The following is a 21,521-nucleotide window of genomic DNA, read 5'->3' as shown; positions in this document are numbered from 1 at the left end:
CCAGCCCGACCTCATTGAGTCATTGTAAACTGTAAAGAAGCATTTCAAAAGGGGCTTTAACATGGATTTAATTACAAAAGTGACGCATCTTAAAGTTGACCGGTTACCCTCTTCATCCGGTTACTTACTCCGAGGAGTGGAACGGCAAAATAAAGGGGGAGCTTTAATTATCATTCCGCTTTTCAAAATTTGAAATCGTTCATCTCCTTTTCCTTTCTCTCCCTTCTTTCCGTCTGCAACGGTAAACCATTCTCCTTAAAACCCTAAACCTAACATTCATCATCTCCTTCTTGTTTTTCTATCTCCCCACAACTCAAAACCCTTTTTTTTCTTCTTTTCTTCTTTTCTTCTTTCCCTCTCCCGCAACAAGGAATCAAGTGATAGATCCAACTGGATGAGATTTGTTCAAGATCTGTATAAATTTTGGGTTCTTTAATACAGGTTTGCACAGTTTCTTCTATCGATTTTTCATTCCATTTTTTAATTCTAGCTTTATATGGAGTTAATAAGGTTAATTTTCCTCTGTTAACAAGTATGTTCTATGACATTTCATTTGAAAATCTGATTTACTATTTTTTTTTTTGGCTTTGATTTTGTCTATCTGTAGGTTTCTTGTTCTTTGCCATATAGTTAAAGCTTAAGGAAAATAATCAATTTGGGGGTTAGATTTGTAGATTTTATTTTCTTCTAATGTTATTAAAATTTATTTTTTCTGTTTCTGAGCAGTAGCTTTCCTCTCCTCTCTGTTCATACTGTTTAAGTAACTCAAGGACTTGAGATCAATTGTCATTGCTGGTGAGTTCCAATTTTTTTCTTTTTTTTTCGAGCTTAGTTCTTCAATCTTATTTCCTTTTTTCTATTTCTCAGATCTTCGATCATATATATGTGTGTGCATCCGTTTTTGTTACTAGTTCCTTTTTCCCACTCTGATTAGGGTTCCCTCCCTCCCTCTATCCCTACTGACCGAGTGTAAGTCAAGGGCCTGATATGGATTCCATTGTTGGGGAGTGTGTATCATCCATTTTTTCTCTTCACTTCAGTAGTGTAGGTTTTTTGTTTTTCCAAGCAGCTTAGTTGTTGGGGTTGGTTGTTTATTTTTGATAAGCTTGATCCTTTTTGAATTTCTCTATTAGTTAATCTGATTTTTTTTTCTTTCATTTTTCATATGCAAGTCTTTTAGCTGTGGTTAATATTAGTTATTCTTTTGCTCATTTTGAGTGATTTTATGGTGCTTTTGTGATTATTTTTTTAACATCACGTTTTAAGTTTTTTCAGTTGCTTGATTATTTCGAATCTCTTTTTTGGTTTAAAGAAAAAATGACTTACGCTTGTATTAGGCCCCATGGAACCAAATCACTACAGAAATTTAGGTTCTTATATTGGTGTTTGTTGAGATTCACATGTTCCAGCATTCTAGTAATAATGGTGCTTTGATCATTCATGTATCAAAATCATGAATGGTTTGTTTGGCTTTGATGTTGCTTGCACAATTTCTTGTATCAATCTATGGAACTTTCCCTTTTTATAATTTTAATTAATCATTCTGAGCTCATATTTAATCTATGGCACTTTCCGTATAGCTTCCGTATAGCTTCGGTAGCTCATGTATCAAAATCTATGGCACTTTCCCTTGTGAGGCCAGCCATGCTATACACCTCAGAATGTTGGGCCATCAAGAAGCAGCATGTGCAAAAGATGAGTGTAGCGGGATTTGCGGCCACACAAGGTTAGATAGAATTAAAAATGAAGACATCCGTAAAAAGGTCGGGTAGCACCAATTGAGGAGAAGATGAGAAAGCACTGCTTAAGATGGTTTGGACATATTCAACGTAGGCCTTTGGATGCTCCAGTGAGAAGAACTGACTTGTGCCAAGTTAGAGTAAAAAGAGGTGGGGGCAGACCGAAAACAACTTGGGTTGAAACAGTGAGGAAAGACATGATGGCTAGGAACATAACATAGAACATGACCTTGGATAGGAGAGAATGGAAGAAAATGATCCATGTAGACGAACCCAACTCGTGTCACGATTAGACTTAGTCAATTTGAGCCGGGTATATTCTTTCACCTTCTTCATGAAAATTTTCTAAAGGATTCATTAGCCGACCCCAAGTAGTTTGGGACAAAGGCTTAGTTGAGTTGAGTTGAGTATTTAATCGTGTTTTAGGAGATCCTTCTAACATTGTTTTTTTTTTTTCTTTAGGATTTTTTATAGAGGCCTATTAAACTGTAAAGTTATTTTTTTTCAAATTGTATATTGTAAAAAAATTGTATATTGTAAAGTTATTTAGGATTGGAGTATCCATCTGCCTCGAAATAGGGTCCCTTTTTTGCTCTAATCTGTATAAAAAATAATGCAAATCAATCCATGCTAAAATCAGTCTCTAATTAATAGGAACCAACTCACCTAGCTCATTGCTTTAGCGTATCCTTATCCTGTATCATGTTATGTGTATCCTCATCTTTTATAACCTTGAGCCTTGGCTCCTCTATAAATATGAATACACTGATATCGTCCTCTTATGCAAATTGCATAAGAATCTACACAAAAACTCTCATCTGTTTCATGATATCAAAGCCTTTGCTCCCTCAACCCTTTTTCTCTAATCCTCGTCATTCTGCTATCTCGCATGGCTGGTTCCACAATACCATCCAAGAGCTCTACCCACCGCTCATCTTTTCTTTCCGGTACAAACTCCATGTTCGTCTTGTTTAATGTCGCTTATCTAGTTTCAGTGAAACTAGATCGTATAAACTTGCAATGGCAACTGCAAGACCAGAGTAACAAAGCTTAGTCTGTTGGCTCAGTTCCACACTTAGTGAGGGTGTACTCTCTCAGGCCACTAGACTAACCACATCATGGGCAATATGGTCCTCCCTTGAACGCTAATATGGTTTATTATCTCACTCCCACATCTCTCAAGTCTCAACTCATAACACAATTACAGACCATTCGCAAGGGAGGGTTCCCATTGCAGGATTCAACTCAACTCAACTCAACTAAGCCTTTGTCCCAAACTGGGTGGGGTCGGCAGGACTATCTTGATAAAATCAAATCAGAACATCTTTCCAGTTTTTTGTCGTTTCAACCATTTTGATCAAATTTTGGTCAAAGTTTCGAAATTTCTATGAAAATAATGAAGTGGAATGAATGCATTGAGATTTTGTTTCGGTGGAGATAGAAACGGAAACATTTCGGTGTTTCGTGTCGGTTTCGGTGGACATTTAAAACTATGCCTCCAACCCTTTGTTCCATGCTTGTACAAAACATATGGAAGTCGACTACCATTTATTAGAGACAAGGACGTTCGCAAGGATCTTGATGTCCAATATGTGGCATCACTGGACCAAGTTGCTAATATTTCACCAAGGGAAACATTTCAGTGTTTCATGTCGGTTTCGGTGGACATTTAAAACTATGCCTCCAACCCTTTGTTCCATGCTTGCACAAAACATATGGAAGTCGACTACCATTTATTCGAGACAAGGACATTCGCAAGGATCTTGATGTCCAATATGTGGCATCACTGGACCAAGTTGCTAATATTTCACCAAGGGCCTCTCAGCCCCATGCTTTCGGTTTTTGCCCACCAAACTGATGGTTCTGTGTTGACCCATCCGTTTGAGGGGGCATACCAAGAATAATGCAAATTAATCCACGATAAGATCAGCCCTGATTAATAGGATCCAACTCACCCAACTCATTGCTTTAGCTTATCATGTACATGTCACAAGTGCATCCACATCTATTGTAACCATGAGCCTTGGCACCTCTACCAATATGAATGCACTCATATCGTCCTCTAATACAAGTTACATAAGGAACTATACAAAACTCTCCTTTGTATCATTCTGTTGCTCTAATTATAAATGAACCAAAATATGAAGAGTATTTTCATACATTTGCACACTCCATCCGGATCTTGGTCGCTCCATCCTATTTGTGGCTACGTCTAGGTCATGATCCTAAATTACTTTGGACCTTAGGATATGGATCCAATGGACAATGTCGGGTCCAGCTGTTGTGCCCAAATCCTGTCCATTAACATTCGGGTCCCTTGTATCGGTCGGACCATTTGGGTTTATTGACACCCCTATAAGGAAGTGAATGAGGAGAGGAAACGGAGAAAACACCACATGAAATTTGGAGTTCAAGCCCAAACACTCGACTTGTCTCCATCCTCTTATACTAACCTCAATAGAATTTATATAGACGCCTTGAATAATTTACACAAGCCGAAGGACATAAAAGGAAAACATAAAACATATATGCGTCTCATGTCTCTCACAAGTGCATGTCGATGTAGCATCATATCGACCAACCTCCTCATTTTATGACTTGTCTACCCTTTGCAGAACCCTGCATTGAAGGTTACTTTGCTTCTTTTTTATTTTTTTTATTTCCCTATTTGTATATCTAATATTTTTTCTTATTAGTCTCTTTTGATTGCTGAATTGAGATGGGAAATCTTAGGCTTCTTTCACCTTCTATTCGCTAAGCGTCAATCATGAATATTAGCCATTCTTACAAAAATGAATGTCTTTTGCAGATAAACTGTTGCTTCAGCATGGTTAGTATTCCAAGCGACCAGATTTTGCAAATGGAAACAACTTGTGGATCTCTTCTATATGAACTTCAGGTTTCTTCTTGGCCTTGATATGTTTTATTATAAGAAACTGTTTTCTCTATTGTCCCTATTTCCTCCCATGCTACTGGTGGCATTTTTGGGTTACTGTTACAAAATTGTTTTTATAAAATAGCAACTGATTGGTGTTTTTTTAATGATTATTGTTGAATTTAAGATAATATGGAATGAAATGGGAGAGTCTGATGCTGAGAGGGACAAGATGCTACTTGAGCTAGAACAAGAGTGTCTAGAGGTATATAGAAGGAAGGTCGACCTGGCAAATAAGTCTCGAGCTCAGCTAAGGCAAGCTATTGCTGATTTGGAAGCTGAACTTGCAACAATTTGCTCTTCAATGGGTGAGCGACCAGTGCATATCAGGCAGGTGTGTTTCCATGACCAATATTTAAATTTAACATGAACAATGATGTCTAGATCTGTCAATAGAGAAATTATATGATGAAGGGCCGTATAAACACATACCCATCATCCTATCCTTGATATTTGATCCAACAGCAGCTCACTTTTTGAGGAGCTGCTGTTGGATCAAATATCAAGGGTAGTACTTCTGACGTACCACCTTTATGTGTTTATAAGGCCTTTCATCATATAATTTCTCCTGTTAATATATGAACTTTCTATAGTAAATTTGAGAATGGAAGAAACTGTAACACAACCAATTACTCCAAAAGCTTAAGCTGTTGGAGAAGGCGTTATTTATTCTTTTATAATTTAACACTCCCCGTCACGTGTGGCCCCTCTTTTTAGGGTTGGCCTACACGTGGCACATGTGGCCTCTCCTTTTGGGTTGGCCATTCCATGTGGATTTTTAATGTCGAGGAGGTTTGAACTCAGGACCTTTGCTCTGATACCATGTAAAACAACCAGTTACTCTAAAAGCTTAAGCTGTTGGAGAAGGAGGTGTTTATTCCTTTATACTTTAACAGAAACAATTAATCCAGCTGTCATAACTCATAACATTTCTTTAAGAAAATAACTGCACCATTTTCTGACTCTATTCTCAACTATTTAAGAGATTGATATACCATCTAAAGCGTTTTATGTCTGGTCGTGTCTTTAGTCTGGTCAGAACATGGGAAGCTTAAGGGAAGAGCTTAGGGCCATTGTTCCACAACTAGAGGAGATGCGGAAGAGGAAGTGCGACAGATTGAATCAATTTCATGAAGCTATTGTTCAAATAGAAAAGATATCAAAGGAGATTTTTGGACCCACGGGATATAGTCCACAAATGATGGTTGTGGATGAAAGTGATTTGTCGATAAGAAAGCTTGAAGAATTACACAAACAGCTACAAACACTCCAACAAGAGAAGGTATGAGTTCATTCTTTAGCAAATCATAATAACCTTTGGGTTACTATAACATGGTATACTTGCATATGTCTATCCATGGTTTTAGATTTCCATCGAAACCGACACGGAATGCCCAAAATGTTTCGGTTTCCATCCTCATCGAAATACATACTGAAATTGGAACACATATAAAACCAAAACCATTAGGGCCCGTTTGGATACCAAATATTTTGTATTTGGATTTGGAATGGAGTTTTGAATACAAAATGAATAGATCCGCCAGCTCATGTTGAGGGAAACAGAGAGGGAATTCCTAGTGGAGGGGAGAGGTTGAGGAGCCAAGACGGTGAAGGAAACTGCCGGATCTGTGGATTTCCAATTACTTATTTCCACAGCATATTTGGAAATCTGATTTTTTTTTCATTGTCAGTCGCTGATTTGGAAATCAAAGGATTTGATCCGGATCCAGATCACAATACAAAAAGGGCTGCAAATGTGAGAAATCCAAATCAAATTCTTCTCAGCATCCAAACGGGCCCTTAAGTGTGTTAGTTATAATATACTATTATCATCAGTATGTATTGCATCATTACATTTATAATTGCATGTGAATGTAGTGTATGCCCTTATGTAAAAATATTTATTTGAATTACACATGAAATGTGGTATGTACTGAATTATATGATCTACGTGACAATGCATGTTTTGATGATGTTAAACTATTGCAGATGCGTGTATTGTGTCAATTCTGGCATTTTCTGAAGTTTTATTTTAAAATTCTATCATTTCCATATGTTTTCATGATTCTTTAGGATTTCTATCAAACTTTCCAACAGAAACTGAAACATTTCTGTTTCCGCGGCAACCAAAACTGAGATTTAAAAACATGTTTACCACACTGATTTTATTTGATTTATGTTACCTAAATTTTTTCCCGTGCAGAACGATCGTATGAAGCAAGTTTTGGACCACCTAAACACATTGAACTCACTATGCTCGGTGCTTGGCATGGATTTCAAGCACACAGTTGATGAAGTTCACTCCAGTTTAGATGGCTCGGAAGAATTAAAGAACATCAGTAATGAAACGATTGAAAGGTTGGCCACTGCAATTCAGAGCCTTCGAGAGGTTAAGATACAAAGAATGCAGAAGGCAAGTTATCGGTCCAAAGTTTTTTTTTTTTTTTTTTTTGTGGTTTCACTTCTTAAATTTTTATCATCAGCCTCACCCTTTAAACTGTGGCAGCTTCAAGATCTTGCAACTTCTATGTTGGAGCTGTGGAATTTGATGGATACACCACTTGAGGAGCAACAAATATTTCAGAATGTTACCTGTAACATAGCTGCATCAGAACATGAAATAACTGAACCTGGCACTCTTTCCGTGGACTTCATTAACTATGTGAGTCTGTAAACGTAAATCCATAATGAAGTTTTTTTTCCTCCTGGTATTATTTGCGGAGTTAATTGTCCAAATTAAACAAGAAATAAATTTGTGATTTAGGTGGAGGCAGAAGTTTCAAGGTTGGAGGAGCTGAAAGCTAGTAAGATGAAAGAGCTTGTTTTGAAGAAGAGGTCAGAGCTTGAGGAGATTTGCAGGCGGACCCACATGGTAGCAGAAACAGATACTGCAATGGAATATGCCATGGAAGCTATTGAGACAGGTAGGTCCCACATTACTGCTACACTGTGCATTATTTTATTCAGTGATTATTGGCCATGGCACCATTAAAAAAAATGTAATTATGGGCCATGGCATTAGCTGTAACTTCTCTGAATATCATTATACCATCTCTTCTGATGCAGGAGCTGTTGACCCTTCTTGCATCCTGGAACAAATCGAGGCTCAAATTGCGAAGGTTAAAGAAGAAGCCTTTAGCAGGAAAGAAATTCTTGAAAAGGTTGAGAAATGGTTGGCTGCATGTGAGGAGGAGTGCTGGCTTGAGGAGTACAACAGGGTTTGGCCTTTTGCTTTGTTTTTTGAATACTTTATATTTATTTCTAGAGGAATAATAGAATGAAGGGCACCCTTGCAAAAATCACCTTCAAGGGCGGCTCCATTGGTCATTTTCAGCAAAGTCAAAAGCCGTTTCCGTTTTTTCCTGCGCCATCCACTTTTTTTGGCACCATCTTAAATGCAATTTGATGAAAACTGATCAATGGGGACGCCCTTGGAAGTGGTTTTTGCAACGGTGCCCTTCATTCTATCATTCTCTTATTTCTATCACTTTCCGTATGTTCACTGTCTCATACGGTATTACAGGACGAGAACCGTTACAATGCTGGAAAAGGTGCCCATCTTATACTAAAGCGAGCTGAAAAAGCTCGGGCTGCCATTACCAAACTGCCAGGTACACACCTCACACTGCATGCAATCATGGGTGTTAACATTACTATTGCGCTTGCTTTTGGTTTTCATGGTTTGATTGATTTATTATTGGTTTTCATAAATCATGGTTGGTTTGTGTATTGCATCCGGAGCAGCGATTGTGGAGGCATTAGTATCCAAAACCATGGCGTGGCAGAAAGAAAATGGAACGGAGTTTACATATGATGGTGTAAGCACTTCCGTTTTTATCTAGTCTACTTTTGGTTTTGATTTTGGCACTGTGGTCTCTGAATTGTTTGTTTTCTTCTCCCTATAATTTGCAGGTTAAGCTTCTTTCAATGCTTGAAGAGTACAGTATTTTAAGGCAAGAGAAAGAGCAAGAACGACGAAGGCAGCGGGTATGACCTTGTTGGAATATAAATGATTAAATAACGTCAACTCTAATAGCTTAAGCTTTTGGAGCAATTGGTTGTTTCACATGGTATCAGAGCTAACGCCTCACCGCAGGTCTTGGATTTGAAACCCAACACTCCTTTATATTAATAATCCATGTGTAGGGCCAACCCAAAAAAAGGGGCCACACGTGAGGGGGAGTGTTGAAATATAAATGATTAAATAACACCAACTCTAACAGCTTAAGCTTTTGGAGCGATTGGTTGTTTCACAGACCTTATGACTTACTTATATTATAAAAACAGAATTCACTTAGTCCTGCAGGGTAATGGGTATCTCCTTATTTAGAATTGTATCTACCCTGTAGGATCAAAAGAAACTTCAGGGGCAGCTAATAGCCGAGCAAGAGGCACTTTTTGGGTCAAAACCAAGCCCTTCAAAGCCCCAAAGTACAAAAAAGATTTCTAGACCTTCCACTGGAAGTGCGAATAGACGATTATCTCTCGGTGGGGCAATGTTGCAAACTCCGAAATTTGATTTGCACCAGACAAAGTATACTCATTCATCAGCTGCACAATGCTCGGCAAGGAAAGGGGACCGCCACCCGCATGATGATGGTTTTGCAGCATTATCTGCTGGTTAATTTCCTAAACTTTTCAAATAATTATTTCAAAGTTTTCATTCAGAACCCTACTTTTCATTTGAACACATCCTTAAAACTTATGCAGGTAGGAGAGGCTTAGATATTGCTGGTCTTCCAGTAAAGAACTACTCCTTCAATGCTTCAAATGCCCAAGAAGTTGAAGTACCTTCTCTGCGGAAACCTTTCTCTCCGGTTGCGGCACTCTCCTCCAAGGCCAATGTAGCAAATTTTCTCGAAGATTTGAACAATTCACGCGATGGGACTTCATTAAAAACAGTTTCAATCAATAACACACCGTTGATCACACCCGTGAAACGGAGCTATGTCAGTGAGGAAGAGAATAGGACCCCTAAAGTGATGCCCATTCCGGTGCCTGCAACACCTTCAACAGTGTCCTTGCCCATGCAGACAGCCATGACCCCTGCCTCTGCCTGTGTTCTTTTTGAATCTGATGCTACAGAGGCTCCTGAAGAGATAGAATACTCATTTGAAGAGAAAAGGGCTGGTTTTATTCTTCCCAAATCACATCAAAAGTTGGTACATGTTTGAAAGAACTCATCTGTGTTTGTTTCAAAATTTCCATACAGTTGATAAGTCAATTGTAGTTGGCTTTTATAATAGATGATGACCACGAGTGACAATTCTGATGACTTTTTGTAACTCAATTGCTTTCATTTTTCTATATCGAAATTTGTGGTTTTCTTTGTTGATTGATTTGATTTTCATTTCTTGGGCTTCAGAAATAGTTTATCTGCCTGCAACGTTTCTGGAATCTTAAATTTTATTCCAATGGGCTTTGCATTTTATGTCTGTTGTGATATCCGGAGAAGAATGATATCTCAAGAGGCTGTAATCTAATTAGCTTTGTATACCATGATATACACATAATGTGACATAATTTACAAATTGGCAATATTCAGCTGAACTGATAGTTATTTTTTCATGAAGTGGTTTAGTTAATGTTTCTTTCTCTAATTCCTCGTATGAAGAGTAAGCAAATGCTTCTGCTATAGGATGTCAGCAATGTTCTCTCCTTTGATCTAAATGGGTGGTTGAATAAATGGCATGTTTCTGTACTAAAGATGGCTCTGAAGATATTGAAAGACCTTTAGTTCCTCTTCCCAGAATAAATTGTTTCTACTAGTGCAATTTGGCTTGAACTGGAGTTTGAAACCAACTTCTCGGAAGATAGATGGGGCGATTCAGGTGAGATCCAATGTAGATGTAACTTTCTATTCACTCGTGGGATCCATGCTGTCATGGAGGGGGCCATCACGGCTCCTCTCTTCTCAAGAATCCATACAGCTATCTCTCGAGCACAAGTTTAGGTTCCGCTTCAATGGGAAAATGGTGCACCTGTGGAGAGAAGCTAGAAAGACTATTCTCTTCAGTTCTCTTTCCATAATGAATTGTTTCTACTAGTGCAATTTGGACTCCCTGTGAATGTTGAAATGAAACAATCCAAAGACCAATCATCATCCTCTGTTGCACTGTCTGGTGATAAGAATTTGAATTTCTTAGGTAGAACGTCATGGGGCGAAAAAGTTTTCTCCTGTATTTCTATACAACTGAGACATCATCATTTATTTCTCCGGCCCTGACATACCCATCTGTAAGAACTCGTTTGGATCTATGCCCACCTCATTCATATTCTCCAATACTCTTCTTCTTGCTTCCACCATATTTTCTTCCTTACACCGAGCTTTAGGCCCTGTTTGGATTGCTGGAAAATCATTTTTTGTGGAACATTTTTTCCTAACTTTTTTTTGACTCCATGATTTAGAGGAAAATGAAATAGTTATGGCGTATTTGGAGGGATGTCAATATAAATTGAAGACCCCTCTAAATAAAACTTGCACTTTTCATTTGTAATCGTAAATGGGATTTTTTTTGGAGAAATTTCTCTTTTCCAAAAAAAATCCTGCAATCTAAACTGGGTTTAGGGTCTTTTTGGTTATCTTCAAAAATTAATTTTCATTAGAATATAAATTTCATTATTTGCAAATAATGGTTATAATAGTTTCATAAAGACATGGCCTCTTTGGATATAGTCCATGGCTTCCAAAGAGGCCTTCATGTTCCATTTGCAAATAAGATTAACTTAAAATAATGTTATCTGCAAATAAGGACCAATTTTGTTGGTATGCAAAGAGGCCCATAGATAATGCCTTCAAGGACTAGTTTTGGTGGCATCCAAAGAGGCCCTTACATGGGGTTGTCACATTTTGTGACTAGGCCTGTAGGCAAAGGTGATCCAAGAGCTTCCATTATATGCAAAGATTACAAATACAAGTGTTGTGGTCTACACAACCAAGACATATAAAATCCCAACCCTAATCCCAATACAAGAGTTTCATTGGAAAAATGTAGACTTTGCATTTCTTTTTCCCATAATGAAAATGTCTCTATTCATGGTTGAAGGCATTTAGGAGCCTTTCAGGCCTGTATTGTAATCCTAGGGAGACTTAGGAACATACATAAGATAAAAATTGTGACAAATGTAACTACACTTCACTCAAAGAGGGAATAGACTACAAGTGTTAGTATCTCATTTTAATTTGGAGTTGCACCAAATTGATCTCGAGAGTGTTTTCTTGAATAGTGAATTGTATGAGGAAGTCTATATGACAGAGCTTCAAGGTTTTCAGGTTGAAGGCAAGGAAACAGATTTCCCAACACGCACACTTGATGTTTCATCAAATACTCTCTAGTTTCGGGTTTAAGGAAAAATGCTAGGTCAATGAGAGCAAATTCATCAGATTATTCTAAAAAGGTAATATTTATAAAAGTCTCAAGAGCTTCAACTTGGATGAATGATCCACTGGTGATGTCCTTGTGGTTAGGGAAGAGTGGACCATATGGTGGGAACCTGGGTAGAACTCCCTCCTAAAAGCTAGCCATTAAGGGGAGGGTGCCCTCGTCCTTATAAGCACAATCACATCCATTCACTATTCCGATGTGGGATCTTTGTTTTGGCGTGGAACCTCCCAACAGCATACACTACATACCAAGTGTGTCTCATGCGCCAATGCACCCACACCACACACATGATTTGGTGTTCTGTGCAAGGCCCTGAGCCTATCCACTTATCTAAGCTTTGGAGGGGAAGTATTCCTTTATATCCCATAAAACTCTTGTTAAGTTTTCAATGCGAGAAACTAAGCCAAGTTTAGTATGTAAAATGCAAAAAAGCTTCACAAAGGAGCAATCGAAAAAATCACCTTTTAGTGAATTTTCAAGAATCCAAAGGAGTTATAGTATAAATTTCTTTTCAAATTTAAAACATTTCCAAGAGGTCATGCATGGACGTAGATGTTGTCATGGAATTCGAATATGAGAAACAATGCTCATGAGCTCATTCTCCTCACTCATGACCATGGTTTTAAATTTCGACCGAAACAGAAATCCACAATACACAAAACGTTACAAAATTTCGACCGAAATTACCGAAATTTGAAATTTCGGCCTAAATTACCAAAATTTTCAGTAATTTAGGCTGAAGTTTGAAACCATGCTCATGATGAGCTCATTCTCTCCCTCTCCCTCCACACTTGATAAACTTATATTCCATGGAAAAAACTTTCATTGCTGCCAAACATGGACTCATTGTTTTTTTTTATTTGAAATTCAGAAATATTATAGCCAAGGAGGGATATTATTGGTAATCTTTTCTTTTATTCATTAATAAACTGGAAAAGGGTCCTGCAAACCCCTAACTTAGCCCCCAAAAAAACAATAATTATGCACTTATATGATTCATACATCTGAACTCTGAAGTATTGCAAAAGAGTACAAATATTATTGGCAATCTTCATACGTATAATTGTTTTTTATATGAATAATGATTAGCAAGGCCAAGAGCATTCGCAGTGGTTGTGCACGCATATGCCATTGCTTGGTCCATATTTGTACTCGCAACTATCTGCGCACTTCTGAGGGATGCATTTGTGAAGCTTTGGGCCGGTGTGATGGCAAAATTGAGCATCCACCTCTCCTGCCATGTAACCTGCATTCACCATAAGCACAAGAGACTTTTAGAATATGTGAGATCCAACCGTTGGTAGATTCAGAAATTAAGTTGCATAGATGAGGTAACCTAGATATATTAGGCAACTAGATTACATTAGCAATTAAGTTAGATTAGGATATTCTATTTTTATCTCTTTCCTTTGTTATCTTAATCTCTCTATCTCTATCCCATTGGGTGTTTATATAAACTATCATAAGGTTTTTAGTTGTATTCACTAACCATGCCTAGCATGCGTGGGGCGCAACCTTTTACCCCTCACGTTTTGACGTAGGCCAGGGGCCATCTCCCCCTAGACCCATCCTTAAGATGGGGCCCACCATTTTACAACTCATGTTATTGACGGGATGTGGCCACAACTTTACACCTCATGTTTTTTTGGGAAATAATATATTTGCCCCTTTTTTACCTGGGACATTCCCTCTCATGTAAAATACACATTTGAGGGGAATATCCCAAGTATAAAAGGGGCTTATATACCACTTCCCTATGTTTTCAATGTGGTGGGGCCTACTATTTTACAAAAGTTTTGATGGGTGGGGGCCACCATCTCTTCCCCCAAACCCATGTATAGGGTGTGGCTCATCATCTCTACCCAAACACATGCACAGGTTGGGGCCCACCATCTCTACCCCAAAAGCTCTCACCAGCCAATTAAAAAGGAGAAGACAAGGTGGGGTTTGTGTCATTATCAAAATGGGGTAGTGCAAATATCAGCAGCCAGTAAGAATTGTGAAGAAAAGAGGAAATTACCAGCCGTGAATAAAAGAAGGAGGAGAACAATGGCAGAAACGGGGAAGGTATTCTTCATGTTTGTCGCAGGAAAAATCAAAGCTTAGGGTCTTCCAAAGGATCTCTTATTTTATAATCCCGGGCTAAGCCATTTCTATCTGTTTAAATTTGGCGTCATGATATCTGCACCGCTAGTACATATAACGTCACCCTATTTTCTTGTCGTTTTTTTGTGGACATGCGTCTTGGTCGGATTTCAGCCTCAAAGAAAAAAACAGCCCTCATTCCACTCTGTCCTCCCATTTCCACATCTTTCGCAAATTGGCCTGTTTGGCACGGGAATAGCTATCCCGAGATAGTTTTTTCCGGGTAACCCGGTCTCCTACGTTTCCTCATTGCTGATATCTTTACACCATTCTTTCATAAGTGCACCCTTTCTATATCAGCATCTAGCACAATGGCATTTTGTATTAATCTATTTTTTCTGGAAAAGTTTGGAAAGGGATAGTATTTCTATAACTTCCTACTTTTTTTTACACACTAATAAGGGATTTGCTAGGGACCATCTCAGAAGGCGGACTGGCTGTTGCATGAGACAGTAGCCACATATTCTCATGCAACAGCGGGTCCGTGAAATGCCCTTTTGCGATGGTCCCTAGCAAAACCCCACTACTAAAGATAACTTGAACCAGCCCGATTCAATTTTTATTTAGAGGAACCTTCAAATTCTGATGATATATCTCTTTAAATTAGCCATAATCATATTATTTTTTTCTTAATTGGAAATTTTTCCATCATAAATGTTTTTCTTGCAGTCCAAACTGGGCTAATAAAAAGGAGAGCTAAAAGGAAAATTACGACCAGGATTCTATTTTGCGTAGCCTACAGAATGAAAACATCATGTACAGATGCATCTCAGAGACTCAGATCAGATCCTTGTCTCTTCATTTACAAGTTTAGTTTACAGTGAGTCATAAAACAAATGAGAGAAAGCTCTAGGTAACTAACACAAGTCTCAATTGTTGATCCCTCAAGTTTTTTGAGTCCATGACAGCTAGAAATGGTTTGATACTTTCCAGAGCCAATGAAAAGGGAAACAACCTACATAATTGATCCAAACACACTCGGGCCGTTTGGATACGCAGATTTTAGAATCTTGGATTTCCTAAAAATCCTGGATGGGAGACAAGAGAAGAAGGAGACTGTCCGTTTCACTTCTCTTTAGGATCTTGGATTTTAAATAAGAAATCCAGGTTTTAGAAATCTCTCCCCCATCCTGAGATTTCCAAAACCTAGAAGCAAGGGGTGATCTCCCACTCTCTTGCTCGCGGAAAGAAGGGCAAGAAATCAGAAAACGAAGGGTGGTCTCCTTCTCCCGTCTCCCATCTACGATTTTGAGGAAATCCAAGATTCTAAAATATGCGTATCCAAACGTCCCCTCAAGGTGCGATTGTGGAGACTTCAGTGTTCAAAAGCAAGATCGGGACAGTGAAATGATCTTAACACTTGAAGTGGCAGTGCCAATAACACCACTACATTATGACAGAATATATTTAGCCTTAAATAAGGCCCATTTATGCAGAGAAATCCATCGATGGGAGATTGTTGAGGGAGAAGAAAAGCGCAAGATGGATTCCTCCACCTCAAGTGATCAAGCTAAACTTTAATGGTTGTTCTTCGAGGAATCCAGGTCTCGCAGTTATTGGAGGTTTGTTCGGGAGATCCTATGGGCTTACTCTAGTCTGATTGGCATCACTAACTCAAACTAGGCCAAGGCTAAAGCTCTTTTAACTGGGATTTAGGCTATATACAAAAGTTAGTGGAGGAGAAAGATTTTGATTGAATATGACTCAACGAATGGAATAGAATGGGTAGCTAGAAGGAATGGAAGCCCTAGGAGATTGACTGATATAGTTGTCAGTAATAATCAACTAGGGAATGAAGAAAGTGGGAGGTATTCTTAGGGACGACTCTGGTGCTGCCATGTGGGCTTTCTCTAGTCCCATTGGCCAAAGCGAATCTAATGAAGCGGAGATGAAGGGATTCATTCCTGAGTAGGCTCATAGCATATCGGCAACTTTCTTCACTTAGAAAAGTGCAAATACTTGACTTAAAGGAGAAACCTCACAGACAAGGATTTATTGCCTGGTAATCTTATGTTCCTAATGCAATCATGCTAGGAACTCAAATACCTAATTAAGCCCTTTCAGTTTCTAGTACTTCTCTGCATCTCAAGGTGCTTTCACTCAATCACCTGCAAATTAGCCATCTCTTCCTAAAACATCAGGAGGACAATGTAGTATAAAGATAGGAGTTTCTCCCCCTGAAAAAAACCTACCACCTCTTGGCATAGTTGATACACCCAAATTGCATTATGAGCTGAGAGTAGTCTCATGCACACCATCCCATATCTGTTTTGTTGTTTTATAAACATCCTATTTTGGCTAATTTGGGATTGCATCTATCTAATGAGCCATAATATAATAACATTTAGCCTCTCTTGCTCCCCTTTGGATAAAAGAGGATATCCATCTACAGTGCCTTTTCCCGATCAGTAATGTTGATTAGCTTCCCACATCCATCCATATACATCTTAGCAAACTGTGCCCAATGTTTTCCCCGTCTAATTTTACACCCGTAATCTGTATAGTCGAACTACTCAACTAAAATCATGACCAACCACTATATACCAGAGCTGGAGCCCTCGATATTCCTACTCTAAGCAGCTTCAAAAGTGCTACTATTAGACGTTTGTGCTCACCTAATAAATCACTTGTATTCTAAAAAGATAGAAAACACAGTACAAATCTCATCCAAACCAAAGGACTGGTCACACGACCCACGAGAGCCCAGTATAATAGGAGCAACAAACTAGGGTTAAAACTTTTACCGCAGAAATTTTAATTCCTTTTAGAATCAACTCAAGTCTCATTTTGGATATTCAAAATTTTTTTGTTAGATCAAACTTTCATCAGCTAACACCAAAAACAATCCTCACAGAAGGTACCAACACAAGCAAGAATATTTAAAATTTTCAAGATTTTCACGGAATATGCATCTCTAGGCCATCAAATGCTAGGCAAAGAATTCTGAAAAAAAAAAAAAAAAAACATAAAAACTCTCCAAAATCCCATAGAAAACCCCTAATGATCACTTTCATGAATGGCATGTATGATCTCTGTCCCTAGCCGTACAACTTTGAATTTTAATGAATTGTCATTTTAAAAAAAAATAAAAAATCTTTGAAACTCAATCAGCAATTAGAATTTTCATGTGACACTGAATCACTCCTTAACATTAGGAAAAGATCCACAATCTTGGTACGATTTTGTCCACATCAGAAGTTATGAGGTGTTAATCATGCTAGTGTTTTCATGGAGAGTTTCTTTTGTAAGAAGCCCTAATAATACTCATAAGTCATAACTGGTTCAGGGTCTTTTCTGTTGATACAGTTATTTCAAATTCTCTAAGCTCTATATCGATCCAACAAGTTTTCAAGTTGAAACCTACTTCAGAAATCTGGTGATGGAACCTTCTTGGATTTTAATGCAAATTCTCTTCTTCAATTTAATTGTGTAACTTCAGAAATCTGGACTCAATCTCTCAAAGAGCAACTTTGATTCGTTTTGATGTTCAAAAGCTAGTTTAACAAAATGGATGGAGCTTAATACTTAAACATGCAATATCTTGATCACCACAGGGAAATATGAGAGAATATCAGCCTTAAAGGTACATTTAGGAAAAGTAAAGCAAAAATAGATGGTCAAAGTGGACAAATGATAAGGTAAAGCAGTTCATTACTCAATAAGCAGTGATTTTCACTTTTCTGACTTCGAAGATTTAAACAATTAAGAGGACCAAGGGACCAAGGGACGCTTCGGTTTGAGAGTACAGGATTAGAACAACAGCTTTCAGGTGCTTCTTGGAGAAGAAGACGGTAACATACTATCCTTGCAACCAGAACAAATCTGAATTGTGTCTGAAGTCTAGACTACACAAACACAATTACTACTGTGTTCTTAATCAAGGATTTCAACCAAAATAGGCTAAATGAGCATCTGGAAAAAAGCCTAAAATAAAATACCTTCCAAAGAACTAGAACTAATAACCCTTAAGGAGAAGAAATTGCACCAAATCAAACGGAAACTCCCTAGTTGTGTAGGTTATGGAATCCAGCTTGTTATCTGTCAGATTTAGTTAAACAAGAACAAAAACCATAAAAAAAAAAATCTGAATACATGTACCATACAGAAAAATACACATCTTTCAAGTGTTTTGATATGAAAATTTTACCTCTGAATCCCAACCAATTTTTCAGACCCAATGTCTAATCCTACGCCTCCAATCGTGCTTTGGTAAACCCTCAGTAATTCAGGAACTATCTCTTGATTCTTGATCACAAACTTCTCCAAGAAGTCCTTCTCAGTTGATTTCAACGCCCAAGCCAGACTTGCATCCTTCTTAAAAAGGCCCTTTGACATCAGAATTTTCAGAACCAAACATCTAGGATGAATCCTCTTCTCCAAACTAAGATTAAAAAGATAAGGGTGTTTCGAAATAACCGATGGTGGCTTCCAACCCATTTCGTTCACAAAGTAATCCATCACTCCCCTAATTTTCTTCTCTGACTTAGCCACACACGTGGGTAGCAATTTGAATGCGGAAAAAATCTCATTCTCAGACCAACCTCCACTCCTAAAAACCTCCAATTTTGTTTCCCAAGTCGATGTCCTCAACACAGACATCATGGTGACCGCTAAAGCAAAGGCCGTTCTGAGGGGATCGAAACCAAGTTGCTTAACAACCATGACAGCGTCATTAAAACGATCAGGCGTGACCATCAGTGCGTGGGGATTGGTCATGATCAATTTCAAAATTCTGGATTCAGGTACACCATGTTTTCGCAAGGTGGGGAGACATTGGATGATATTTGTTTTTGGAAACTCATTTGAAGTATACGGGGCCAGCGCCTTAGTGCAACAATTATGTTTTCATTGGTATGAAGGAGACCTTTAAGAAAATCAACAGAAGGTATAGTGTTACTCTTTAAGCTCCTTTGTAACAGGTAAGGGTCTGAACATAGCAGTTTTGTAAGGCTGGTGCCAGAAATGCCCAAATCATGGAAAAATTCAAACTTGGGCTTTAGGGTTTTGTCTGGATCGGCTAAGAGTAATCGGGGGCATTTTGTGATGAGATTTGAGATATCGGTTTTGATAAAATCATGGGTTTGGAGGAATGTGAGGACAGAGTCTGGTTTTTCTGTGGTTTGAAAGTGAACTTGTTTGACAGCTGAAAGAGCTGATTTTTTGGATAACCCACATGAGTTTATGAGGTAAGAGACTGCAAAGGAGGGTTGGTTTTTAGTGTTTGAGATGTTTGAGATGAATTTGAGAGATGGGTTTTGAAGAAAATAGACATAGGAGCTTGAATGTTTTGTGGTTCTGATTTGGAGTAACTTTCTGCTAAGAAAATGATGAAACATGGGTGCTAAAAGGGAATAATAAATGGCGATTGAAAGAACTTACAGTTACAATGAGTTAGCAAGGATTGCAACTAATGTGGAATATGGGTTCCTCCATTTTTTTTTTCTTCTCATCGATCAGCTCCCAACAGTTACTCCGGACTCGTTCATCAATTCAATCGAGAGAGAGAGAGAGAGAGAGAGAGAGAAGGGGAAACCGGTGGGCCACGATCAAAAGTTAGTGATTGGATTGTAATATAGTAAGGGATTTTCACCCCTTGCATTACTTGCACGCAAGTAATGCAAGGGGATGAAAATATCATTACCCTATAGTAAAAGACTAAAAGCCATGTTTTACTAACCTTTTTGGAGAAAACACATATGATTTGAAAAATTCCAAACAGACACGGATAGTATAATGAACAGGCAACCAAACGTCAGGGGAAGGGAAAAATTTCTGTGCCCACAGATCCGACCCGCACTCCGATGGATCCCTCTTGGTCTAGCTGAGGCAGAGAAGTGGTAGGCTGGGTGGTCTGCAACCAAATAAGTCAGTTAGAAATGCTCGGAGTGGGAACTCCAGGAAAACCCTAACGGGGGATTGTAGCATTCCTAACCCAAATAAGCCAAGGCAATTGCTGGCAAAGGCATGGTTTTAAATTTCAGTTTCGTAATGCGTTTCGGTCCTCACTAAAACTGAAATTTCAGGAAAATACTATATAATTAAAAAAAGGGTACAATATCCCCCCCATAAACGTATAAAATACCCCTTTAACGGTTTCTTTGAGAATGTTTCACTTGCTTGAGGATAAATTCACCCCTTGTAACAAATTACGTGGTCGGGGGGGGGGGGGGGGGTGTTAATCTGTCAGAGGGGGGAAATATCATTCCCCTTAAAAGAAAAATCGAGATTTTTGCCTGATTTTCCTAAAATTTCGGAAAAACAAAAATTTGAAATTTCGGTCGAAATCATGTAACGTTTCCGGCATCCCGACTTCGGTTCCAGGTTGACCGGAATTTAAAACCATGCTTAAACCCCTTAACCCTAAAACCTTAACTCCTAAAGTAAAGGACTCCTAAAGCAAATATTCTTGACCATCCATGTAGCGAAGCTTCACTACTACAGGTGAATCAAAGAGCTTCCAAAGGCAATGTCTTTTATGGCTTAAAGAGATAAAAAAAATGGTGATAGTTAACGTCCTAAGGGTTTTAACAGGCTTATAAAAATGGTGATAGTTAGACTCGTTCCTATGGATCATATCTTAGGCCACAAAAGTGCCGTATGACGTGATCAGGTCCGTTAATCCAACCACCAAGCACGCGCCCAGCCCATTTCTGTTGGCCGACCTAATTCGGATGACTCCACTTGAACTATTAGACCTTCTTAGGGTTACGCAGAGAGAAGATGAAGCATTGATTTTGTTGACCCAAATTTTAAGTTCACCATCGGATCTCCTTGGTAATGGTCCACTAGCTGAACAGTCCAAATCTAGATTTACCATGCTAGGTCTAAAGCCGATATTAAAGGCATGTTTGGCAACCATGAAAATAAAATCATGAAATATTTGTTTACCTAGGGCAAGTCTTGCAGCCAGGAATTTTTATTCATGATAAATTAGTGTCTCCAACGGTGAGAGTGGGGCAGGAGAGAAAGAGACACTTGAGGAGTGGGGAGTGGGGAGTGCATGGGAGGGGGTGGGAAAATAGGAAAAAGAAAATTCCTGTTTAAAACAGAGATTTTTTTTTCCTTTGTTTATCAACCTCATCACACGGTCTCCTCACCTACTGCCCTTTGTAAACAAATATTCAATGAATATTTTTTTACTTTGCACTTGATTCCAAAGTTATTGAAAGAAAATCGAGCACAATCAGTCCCACTTTGTAAAAATGTTCTGCTATTGGATTGCTAGAAAAATATTTACGAAGGAAAATTTTTCCCAGGAATTTTTTTTCCTACCACAATTTAGAGGAAAATAATATGAATACGGTTAATTTAGAGGGA

At 38.4% G+C, this 21,521-nt stretch overlaps 2 protein-coding genes across 6 annotated transcripts; one reads left to right on the top strand and one right to left on the bottom strand.

Annotated features, from left to right (window-relative positions):
* The first annotated feature begins 199 nt into the window (after window positions 1–199).
* On the top strand, window positions 200–10,010 carry LOC143881019 (65-kDa microtubule-associated protein 3-like). Of its 2 annotated transcripts, XM_077384007.1 has the most exons (14): window positions 200–441; window positions 727–795; window positions 4,549–4,638; window positions 4,802–5,008; window positions 5,705–5,956; window positions 6,878–7,087; window positions 7,181–7,336; window positions 7,439–7,598; window positions 7,741–7,892; window positions 8,198–8,285; window positions 8,419–8,492; window positions 8,587–8,661; window positions 9,024–9,294; window positions 9,385–10,010. In XM_077384007.1, exons 3-14 carry the CDS (start codon window positions 4,567–4,569, stop codon window positions 9,846–9,848), a joined length of 2,181 nt encoding a protein of 726 aa, XP_077240122.1. In that variant the 5' UTR covers window positions 200–441; window positions 727–795; window positions 4,549–4,566; the 3' UTR covers window positions 9,849–10,010. The 2 variants fall into 2 exon arrangements, with proteins under 2 accessions (XP_077240122.1, XP_077240123.1); XM_077384008.1 differs by lacking the exon at window positions 727–795.
* A 2,944-nt stretch (window positions 10,011–12,954) lies between these two features.
* On the bottom strand, window positions 12,955–20,094 carry LOC143881018 (uncharacterized). Of its 4 annotated transcripts, XM_077384005.1 has the most exons (3): window positions 19,584–20,027; window positions 18,352–19,068; window positions 12,955–13,305 (listed from the first exon to the last, which is right to left on the bottom strand). In XM_077384005.1, the coding sequence occupies exons 2-3, from the start codon at window positions 18,918–18,920 to the stop codon at window positions 13,218–13,220; spliced, it is 657 nt and encodes a 218-aa protein (XP_077240120.1). In that variant the 5' UTR covers window positions 18,921–19,068; window positions 19,584–20,027; the 3' UTR covers window positions 12,955–13,217. The 4 variants fall into 4 exon arrangements, 2 of the variants coding, with proteins under 2 accessions (XP_077240120.1, XP_077240119.1); XR_013251828.1 differs by lacking the exons at window positions 18,352–19,068; window positions 19,584–20,027 and adding an exon at window positions 14,080–14,287; XM_077384004.1 differs by having other exon boundaries at window positions 18,352–20,027.
* Window positions 20,095–21,521: the final 1,427 nt, after the last annotated feature.

The sequence above is a fragment of the Tasmannia lanceolata genome, unplaced genomic scaffold, assembly GCF_043159265.1.
Source record: "Tasmannia lanceolata isolate RefF3 unplaced genomic scaffold, GAP_Taslan_0.1 ptg000007l, whole genome shotgun sequence".
NCBI classification, from domain to species: Eukaryota; Viridiplantae; Streptophyta; class Magnoliopsida; order Canellales; family Winteraceae; genus Tasmannia; species Tasmannia lanceolata.
The sequence above is the reverse complement of the archived record's forward strand: the minus strand, read 5'-3'. Positions and strand labels throughout refer to the sequence as shown.